The sequence below is a fragment of the Danio aesculapii genome, chromosome 22 (genome assembly GCF_903798145.1).
Source record: "Danio aesculapii chromosome 22, fDanAes4.1, whole genome shotgun sequence".
Classification (NCBI taxonomy): domain Eukaryota; kingdom Metazoa; phylum Chordata; class Actinopteri; order Cypriniformes; family Danionidae; genus Danio; species Danio aesculapii.
The window spans coordinates 7,190,207-7,200,919 of NC_079456.1; the positions used below are offsets into that span (position 1 = coordinate 7,190,207).

General features: G+C 40.6%; 1 protein-coding gene across 1 annotated transcript; it reads left to right on the forward strand.

Annotated features, from left to right (window-relative positions):
• The first annotated feature begins 8,180 nt into the window (after positions 1–8,180).
• LOC130216572 (uncharacterized) lies at positions 8,181–10,713 on the forward strand. Its single transcript, XM_056448467.1, has 4 exons — positions 8,181–8,250; positions 9,835–10,143; positions 10,241–10,450; positions 10,574–10,713. The coding sequence occupies exons 1-4, from the start codon at positions 8,181–8,183 to the stop codon at positions 10,711–10,713; spliced, it is 729 nt and encodes a 242-aa protein (XP_056304442.1).

Genomic DNA, 10,713 nt, shown 5'->3' on the forward strand with positions numbered 1-10,713 from the left:
TGGACTGAACATACAAGGGTTGGACAATGAAACCGAAACGTCTGGTTTTAGACCACGTTAATTTATTGGTATGGTGTAGGGCCTCATTTTGTGGCCAATACAGCATCAATTCATCTGGACTTAATACAGGTCCTGCAGAGTGGCCAGAGGATTTTAAGTCATTCTTTTTGCAGAATAGTGGCCAGCTCACTACGGTTTCCTGAATCGTTTCTCCAAAACACTCTAAAGTGCTATGTGATATTTGGATCTGGTGACTGTGCAGGCCATGGTAAATGTTCAACTTCACTTTCATGTTCATCAAACCACTCTGTCACAAGTCTTGCTGTGTGTATTGGTGCATTGTCATCCTGATACACGGCACCGCCTTCAGGATACAATGTTTGAACCACTGGGTGCACATGATCCTTCGGAATGACTCAGTAATCCTTGGCAGTAAGTCACCCATCTAACACAAGTATTGGGCCTAGGGAATGTCATGACATTGCAGCCCAAACCATCACTGATCCTCCCCCCATGATTCACACTCTTGGCACAGAACAGTTTGGATGGTGCGCTTCATTGGGGATTTTGCATTCTCTTGAATGTGGTCAATGAAGACTCATCAGAGAACAATACATATTTCACATTATCCACAGCCCAAGATTTTCACTCCTGGCACCATTGAAATTGATGTTTCAATGGCTCTTTGTACATCACAAAGACTTGCTGTCTTGTTCACAGATGCGCTAGCGAGTCATGCACAAACAATGTCCTCCTTTGAACTCTGATATGTTACACATGATGCTGAGTGCATTGCAATATTTTAAGCAAAACGGTGCTATTACTCTGCTAATTAAACCTTCACACTCTGCTCTTAAGCAGCGGTCACACTGGACTTTTCCTCCCATAGACTTCCTTTCATATGCACACGAATGCGTCAGACTGGAAACGCAGGGTCATGCATCAAGTTTCAGTTCGCTGCGGTGCAAAGTTCAAGCTTGGTGAACTCTGACCTGTGAAATCACATCACTTGACTGCATGAGACTAATCGAGGATCAAAACAGGACTTTTCTGGACAGAAATTTAAAACATGGAGCAATCACTCGCTTTTTTTAATGTCTAATCATCTTGTTTAATCCCGCCCCTTTTCGCAGCGCCGTACGACAGAATTTCGCACACACTCAAGCTGCGGTCACACTGGGCTTTTCCTCCCAAAAACTTCCATTCATACGCATGCAAATGCGTCAGACCGGAAACGCAGGGTCATGCGTTAAGTATCGAAGTTCGCTGCGGTGCAAAGTTCAAGCTTGATGAACTCTGAACTGCGTAATCGCATCACTTGACTGCGTGAGACCAATCGAGGATCAAAACATGACCTCTCTGGACAGAAATTTAAAACATTGAGCAATCGCTCGCTTTTTTAATGTCTAATCATCTTGTTTAATCCCGCCCCTTTTCATAGCGCCGCACGACAGAATTTCACACACACAAAGCCCAGTGTGACCGTAGCTTGAAGCTGCGAAATTTTAAGCAACCTGCGAAATTTGACGCATGACCTTGCGTTTCCGGTCTGACGCATTCACGTGCGTATGAATGGAAGTCTATGGGAGGAAAAGCCCAGTGTGACCGCAGCTTCACTGGTGGAAAGTGTAATCAATAGAGATTGGCCACCATACTGGTAAAATTAAACCATAAAGCCAAGACTAAAGCTACGGTCACACTGGGCTTTGTGTGTGCGAAATTGTGTTGTGCGGCGCTGCAAAAAGGGGCGGGATTAAACAAGATGATTAGACATTAAAAAAAGCAAGCGATCACTCAATGTTTTAAATTTCTGTCCAGAGAGGTCATGTTTTGATCCTCGATTGGTCTCACGCAGTCAAGTGATGCGATTTCACAGGTCAGAGTTCATCAAGCTTGAACTTTGCACCGCAGCGAACTGCGAAACTTAACGCATGACCCTGCGAAACTTAACGCATGACCCTGTGTTTCCGGTCTGATGCAAATGGACTGAACATACAGGGGTTGGACAATGAAACCGAAACGTCTGGTTTTAGACCACGTTAATTTATTGGTATGGTGTAGGGCCTCATTTTGTGGCCAATACAGCATCAATTCATCTGGACTTAATACAGGTCCTGCAGAGTGGCCAGAGGATTTTAAGTCATTCTTTTTGCAGAATAGTGGCCAGCTCACTACGGTTTCCTGAATCGCTTCTCCAAAACACTCTTAAGTGCTATGTGATGTTTGGATCTGGTGACTGTGCAGGCCATGGTAAATGTTCAACTTCACTTTCATGTTCATCAAACCACTCTGTCACAAGTCTTGCTGTGTGTATTGGTGCATTGTCATCCTGATACACGGCACCGCCTTCAGGATACAATGTTTGAACCACTGGGTGCACATGATCCTTCGGAATGACTCAGTAATCCTTGGCAGTAAGTCACCCATCTAACACAAGTATTGGGCCTAGGGAATGTCCTGACATTGCAGCCCAAACCATCACTGATCCTCCCCCCATGATTCACACTCTTGGCACAGAACAGTTTGGATGGTGCGCTTCATTGGGGATTTTGCATTCTCTTGAATGTGGTCAATGAAGACTCATCAGAGAACAATACATATTTCACATTATCCACAGCCCAAGATTTTCACTCCTGGCACCATTGAAATTGATGTTTCAATGGCTCTTTGTACATCACAAAGACTTGCTGTCTTGTTCACAGATGCGCTAGCGAGTCATGCACAAACAATGTCCTCCTTTGAACTCTGATATGTTACACATGATGCTGAGTGCATTGCAATATTTTAAGCAAAACGGTGCTATTACTCTGCTAATTAAACCTTCACACTCTGCTCTTAAGCAGCGGTCACACTGGACTTTTCCTCCCATAGACTTCCTTTCATATGCACACGAATGCGTCAGACTGGAAACGCAGGGTCATGCATCAAGTTTCAGTTCGCTGCGGTGCAAAGTTCAAGCTTGGTGAACTCTGACCTGTGAAATCGCATCACTTGACTGCATGAGACTAATCGAGGATCAAAACAGGACTTTTCTGGACAGAAATTTAAAACATGGAGCAATCACTCGCTTTTTTTAATGTCTAATCATCTTGTTTAATCCCGCCCCTTTTCGCAGCGCCGTACGACAGAATTTCGCACACACTCAAGCTGCGGTCACACTGGGCTTTTCCTCCCAAAGACTTCCATTCATACGCATGCGAATGCGTCAGACCGGAAACGCAGGGTCATGCGTTAAGTTTTGCAGTTCGCTGCGGTGCAAAGTTCAAGCTTGATGAACTCTGAACTGCGTAATCGCATCACTTGACTGCGTGAGACCAATCGAGGATCAAAACATGACCTCTCTGGACAGAAATTTAAAACATGGAGCAATCACTCGCTTTTTTAATGTCTAATCATCTTGTTTAATCCCGCCCCTTTTCATAGAGCCGCACGACAGAATTTCACACACACAAAGCCCGGTGTGACCGTAGCTTGAAGCTGCGAAATTTTAAGCAACCTGCGAAATTTGACGCATGACCTTGCGTTTCCGGTCTGACGCATTCACGTGCGTATGAATGGAAGTCTATGGGAGGAAAAGCCCAGTGTGACCGCAGCTTCACTGGTGGAAAGTGTAATCAATAAAGATTGGCCACCATACTGGTAAAATTAAACCATAAAGCCAAGACTAAAGCTACGGTCACACTGGGCTTTGTGTGTGCGAAATTGTGTTGTGCGGCGTTGCAAAAAGGGGCAGGATTAAACAAGATGATTAGACATTAAAAAAGCCAGTGATTGCTCCATGTTTTAAATTTCTGTCCAGAGAGGTCATGTTTTGATCCTCGATTGATCTCACGCAGTCAAGTGATGCGATTTCACAGGTCAGAGTTCTTCAAGCTTGAACTTTGCACCGCAGCGAACTGCGAAACTTAACGCATGACCCTGTGTTTGCGGTCTGATGCATTCGCGTGCATATGAATGGAAGTCTATGGGAGGAAAAGTCAAGTGTGACAGCAGCTTAAATTGGCCAGTGTTTCAGTTTCATTGTCCAACCCCTCTACACAAACTAAGGAAAGCAAAAGCATTTAACTCTTAATTTGGTTACAAAAACAAACACTGTATCTAACTCTGTTTTACCAGCACACAGGATTTTTTTTTTCAAATGTATGGCACAAATGTCTTTTTTATTATATAGACAAAAAATTGACAATATTTGAGCAAAGATAAGTAAATGTAATAATGTTACAAATAGCAGTATTGTCACTTGAGGTGTAGGGAGGCATTTCTGACGCGTGAAGTCCAAACAATAAAGATCATCCTCCAAAATACTGCTTTTCTGCGTTTATCAAAAAGTTTGTACAGACGGATTATTTTACTCACAGTTCTGTTGTATCGTGCACTTGTGAACCCCATAAAATGGTTTTCCAAGCTCATTTTCCACACTCACAATCCTAATCATCAGTCACGTTCAAAAAATGCTGTTTGCCCCTTGATTACACACCTGAGTCACTCTCCGGTTGCCTATAGCCTATGAAATTTTAAGCTGCACTCCACCCAGTGGTCAAACAATGAATTAATCCAAAATAATACAAAACGACTTTTAAAGATGTTTAAAGATGTTGATTAGTGTTGTAAAAGAGCAGGAGATAAGAAGATTTGCTTACCATTGCTGCCTCTCTTGGATTGTAAAAGGATTTGTCCGATGAAAGATGTGACTATTTTCAATTACATTCGGTTTCTTTTACAGCATCGATGTTGTAATGCAAATACAGTATAAATACACTTCAGCATTAATTGTTCAAGCGTAAAACGGGATGAAAGACCATTTAAGCAGCAGGCGAGCACCGAAACTCCATTGAAAATACTGCAGTGAAGATCATTGATGTTTAAAGAAGCCATATCATAAACGCTGCGATTTTATAATTGGATAACAGTTTACTGTAAAAGCTTGAGCTGGCTTACTGAAAATTAAAAGTCTTTGAACATTTAAAACACGTTCACGCGGCCGCCATTTTAAAGAACCAAAGCGAGGCTGCAGTGGGAAGAAACCCGGAAGTATAGGACCAGCAATGTAAACACTGCAGTAACATGCTGTGCACTGCAAAATTCCAGCTGGTGCAGAGATATTAAAATGCAGAAATAGTGTGAACATCACTTTAATATCATTCAGTAAGTTTAATTTAAACAATTAAGAGCAATTTAGCATCAAACAACATCACAATCTCTGTAAGAGTAATACACTCAAGTGTCCTCCTAGGCTTCAGTTCATGGCACTAGATAAACACCGTGGGGACGCTTTCCTGCTTCAGTCTATGTAACCCTGTGAGTGATAAAACACTGCAGTCCCTCGTGTTTTCTGTAATAGTGTTGTCCTGGTACTGAAGTTTTAAAAACGTCCATTTCCCGCTAACATTCAAGCGCCGCTGAGCACGTTCATTAACAGCGCTGATTTACCATAGTATTCACCAGTGCTCAACAGTTTACCGCTCTTCTCCCAGTGCAAACACAGACACAGTCGAGTCATCAAGCAGATCGCTTGTCTGTGTTTGTACTTGGTAAACAGTGGAGGGTGAACTGATTACCTTCTCGGCCAATCACAAGCATTTCTGTTGAGCACGTGAACACAATGGCAAATCAGCGCTGTTTTAGGAAAATCATCAACAGTGCTTTAAATGTTAGCTGGAAATTGACGGTTTTTCTTTTAATTCAGTATCGTGACAAGTCTAATATAGTGAAAGAATCAGTTCATTAACTTGAGTTTGATGAATGGCATATAAAACGCGTGTTTGGGAAAGAAAATGTTAGCTAACTAGTGCCTTTTACCTTAACTTAGCTGAAAATGAGCTCTGATATCCCTTTTATTTTCACCATTTATTTAGAACGTACCTTCGGGTCACTTGGATGGTGGTGAAATTATACATTTGTGTCACTTTCTCTTCTCTGATAAGATATACAGCCAGGTACACAACGTTCCTATGTAACTCCCTAATACTTCTCGGTTTCTTCCTACCGCAGCCTCGATTTCACTTTTAAAAATGGCGGCCGCGTGAAATCAGTCTATTCCTGAACTAATTCCTGGATCACCTGATACAAATAATCAAAGTATTCGAGACTCTTTTGAACAACCCGATCATTTGGATCTGCTGTGTTTGATTAGGGTTGGAGCAAAACTGTGCAGAGCTGCGGCCCTCCAGGAATTGAGTTTGAGACCCCAGATATAAAACTAAAATTTCCACACGGAGCCATCTAGTGGCACTCTTGACTAGGTTAGTATTTCTCTACTTCCAACCATGTCTATTTTTACAGTTTAATTTTGTTTTGTTTTCTTGAAAAGAGCTATATTTTATTTTACGTTGAAGTAATTTAGATTAGCATTCTTTCAACTATAATCTGGAAACACTGCAAATGATTTGAAAATCGGCAGCATGGTGGCACAGTGGGTAGCACAATTGCCTCACAGCAAGAAGGTCGCTGGTTCAAGCCTCGGCTGGGTCAGTTGGCATTTCTGTGTGGAGTTTGCATGTTCTCCCCGTGTTCACGTAGGTTTCCTCTGGGTGCTCCGATTTCCCCCAAAGACATGTGCTGTAGGTGAATTGGGTAAGCTAAATTGCCTGCAGTGTGTGTGATGATAGTGTATGGGTGTTTCCCAGTGATGGTTTGCAGCTGGAAGGGCATCCGCTGCGTAAAACATATGCTGGATAAGTTGGCGGTTCATTCCGCTGTGGCGACCCTTGATAAATAAAGGGACTAAGCCACAGGTGTCAGTTCCTAGAGAGCCGCAGGACTGCACAGTTTAGTTCCAATCCAGCTTCAACACACTTACCCGTAGGTTTCAAACACGCCTGAAGGACTCAATTAATTTGATCAGGTGTGTTTAATTAGGGTTGGAACTAAACTGTGCCGAGCTGTAGCCCTTCAAGAACTGGATTTGACACCTGTGGACTAAGCTGAAAAGAAAATGAATGAATGAAAACAGACGGTTGTTTATGGTTGTTGTAAATTTAACACGACACCAGATGGCGCTGATCTAAAAGTCTGACCAGTCATTTAAAGGAACAGTTCAACCTAAAGTGAAAATTTCCTCATCATTTACTGACATTCACGTTGTTGTAAACTTGTAAGAGTTTCTTATTTCTGTTGAACAGGAACCAAGATATTCTGAAGAATGAAAAGGCAGCCATTGACATCCATAGTAGGAACAAGAAATATAAAAGAAGTCAATGACTGTGTCTGTGACAATGTTTTCCCAACCTTCTTCACTATATCTTCCCAAATCTTGAATACAACAAAGAAAATAAATTACTGTCCATTCAAAATAGCGTATTAGCAAAAAATGCATCAAACTATATAAGCAGAAAAACTAAAAGCAAAGTAAGGAACATTTCTGGCCGCATGGCTGCGTTCAGGGCAGATCTTTTAACATCACATTCTGTTTAAACAGACACAGAAAACCACAGTGGTGTTTGTCTAAAGTGCAGAGAGCCAATGCTTAAATGCAACACCAAAGGTTTGAGTCAAAGTGAAACCATCTGTGGTCATTTGCACAGAAACCTAGGCTATAATCTGTCCTGATGGCTATAGAAGACATATGTGTGTCATTAGTTTAAGAGTCTTCATTTATTCTTTTAACTAACACTTCTAAACCTGACATTATCATGAAACAGCTTGATAGAAACTGATGTTTGAGAAACAATCTGACAGCCTGTCACTGTCGACCAATCGCAGCAGACTGTCATCGGTCCAATCAGCGCAGATTAGCTTCGCGCTGAGGAGGGGTTTGGGAACAAATGAATCGCTGAACGATCCATATGGGAGTCGCTGGGATAGTTAGGTAAAAATAAATGCAGATTACAAGACCATCAAAGTGTTTTTTGACCTTGCATGCATATTAGACTGTTTTTGGAGACCCTTACAACCTAAATATGACCCTATTTCATGTATAATAAGGGCTCTTTAAAAAATTTAATCATAACTTTCACTTTTAAAATATTACACAAATAAAATAATTTAAGGAGTGTATTAAATGTTACCGATGTTTTCTTGCATTATATATTGAGCCTAAACACTGTAGTGACTAGTTTAGATGAAAGCACTGGTCTGTGGTTAGTAAAAGGTGGTCTTGTTCTGTTGTGGGAGGATCAATCATACACACTATAAAAAAAAATCACACTTTCATCAAGTGACAGAAGTCTGCTTTCATTATGATGTCAGAGCACTCTGTGAAAATGCTTCATGTTGAAGTTTTGCTCAGCTTGTGTTGGTGGACGCTGGTTGGTGAGTACAAATGTCTGTTTTTATACCAGCGCTGTTACAGCTCTTGATTAGTAGTGAGTAATAAGACACATTTACATGTTTTACTTCAAAAGAAAAGCTTGAACAGTGTAATTATGGTGGCTTGAGAACGCCACCATTCTGATATTCTACATAAACTTATTATTCCTCCGTCTTCTTCTTCCGTCTTCTGAGCCTTTTTTAAAAGTGTATTTCCCCCTAAGCCTTTCAAGCTACATACTTCAAACTTTCGTCAAACCTTCAAACTGGTCTGACTCAGGTTGCTATATCTTTTCTAATTGATCTGACTTTCAGTTTTCTAAAAAACGACCCAGAAAATTCCCAAAAGTCCCACTGACTTAACATTGGGCTAAACTTTGTGAGCTCATAACTCTGCATCAGACTGTCCTACAGACTTATGGCTGTGCTCATTTAACTCAGTCTAGCAAGCAGCCGATCACTAATGACCTTTAAACTTGCCAGTCCCTAGCAACCAATTTCAGCACGCTAGTAACTGTCCCATAGACTTCCATTGTAAAAGACTGTCATTGACTTAACATTGGATCAACTTTTGTGAGCTCATAACTCTGCATCAGACTGTCATACAGACTAGAGTCTGGCCTTGTTCAACTCAGTCTAGCCAGCAGCCAATCACTGATGACATTTAAACTTTCTAGCCACTCCCTAGCAACCAATTTCAGCACCCTAGCAACATAGACTGTGACTAGCTATTCTAACACATGCTAATAGTTTTAACATCCTACTGACATGCTAATCTTGCTAGAAACATACTAGCAACATGCTAGTGACATGCTAGCACATGCTAATTCATGCTAACAACATGCTTGAGACAAGTTGATTCGTGCTAGAATTATGCTAACGACATGCTAGAATCATGCTAACATGCTAATTCATGCTAGAAACATGCTAACAACATGTTAATTCATGCTAGAAACATGCTAATTCATGTTGGAATCATGATATCAAAATGTTAATCCATGATGCAATCATGCTAACAACATGCTAAATCATGCTAGAATCAGGCTAGTTGCATGCTAATTCATGCTAGCAATGTCTAATTTATGCTAGAAATATACTAACAACATGCTAAATCATGCTAGATTCATGCTAATAACATGTTAATTTCTTAGAATCATGCTAATTGATGCTAGTATCATGCTATTACCAACCTCAGACACAGGGATCAACTTTAAATCTTTTTACTGGCTTGTTTCAGTGTTAAAGTGGTTGCATTGTTGACTGCAGGGATCTTAAACATTCTTTTAGCCAACTTGAAACTTTTTAAAACTAAATAAATTACTTTCAGCAGCCATAAAGTTTGTCCTCAAACTTTATCATAGTTGTGATTTATGATTTGATTTCCCAGAAGATTAATGGCTCATCAGATCCATATCAACATCATAGTTTTATAATTATCAAAGTGGTTTTGTATTTTTTTTTATTTTTATATTAACTATGATAATCAAGAAACTCTACCATTTCGCAACCTAATCACATAAGTTACCCAGTTATTCAGCAAACATTTAGTAATAATTAAAATTTCTTTACCTTTTACAAACTCTCCAGGTGTGTTTGGTGAATCAGTGTCAGTGATGGAGGGAGATTCAGTCACTCTAAAGTCTGGTCTCACTGAACTGATGGATGATGATCTGATTCAGTGGAGGTTTGTCAATGAAAACACTTTAATAGCTGAAGTTGATATACTGGACACCAGCGTCACTATATATGATTCCAATGAGAGATTTAGAGACACACTGAAGGTGGACAATCAAACTGCATCTCTGACTATCACAAACATCAGATCTGAACATGCTGGAGTTTATGAACTAAAAAGTACAGGAAAAGGGACCAAACATTTTAGTCTCACAATCAACAGTAAGTTAAATGAGGGTTCAGCGTTCAGGCTTTACATTATACAATGAAAACTCAAATGACATCTATTCAACACATGATTTATTCAAATCATTTCCAGCTCGTCTGCCTGTTCCTGTCCTCATCTTCAACTCTACTCAATGTTTTTCATCCCAGTATTGTTCAGTGGTGTGTTCAGTGGTGAATGTGAGCGCTGTAAGTCTCTCCTGGTACAAAGGAAACAGTTTATTGTCCAGCATCAGTGTGTCTGATCTCAGCAACCAGACCACACATCTGGACATCAGCACACTCTGTCAGTCATCATGTTCAGGTACATAATCATTGATGTTAGTGTTTATGATGCTGTTTGTTTCTTCTTTTTGTCATTGGTAGTTTCAGGCAACAAAAGTCTGCTTGAAACTTGCTCATTGTTTTTTTTTCTTTCTTTCTTCAGAGTTTAAAGTCCACTGTTGTGGTTCTACTGAAACTATAATCCGACTGGTCCTCTCTGCTCTGGTGGGCTTGGCAACTGTGGCATTTCTGGTTTTTGACATCAGATCCACAGGAGGAGAACACAAGAAACCAATTTTATAA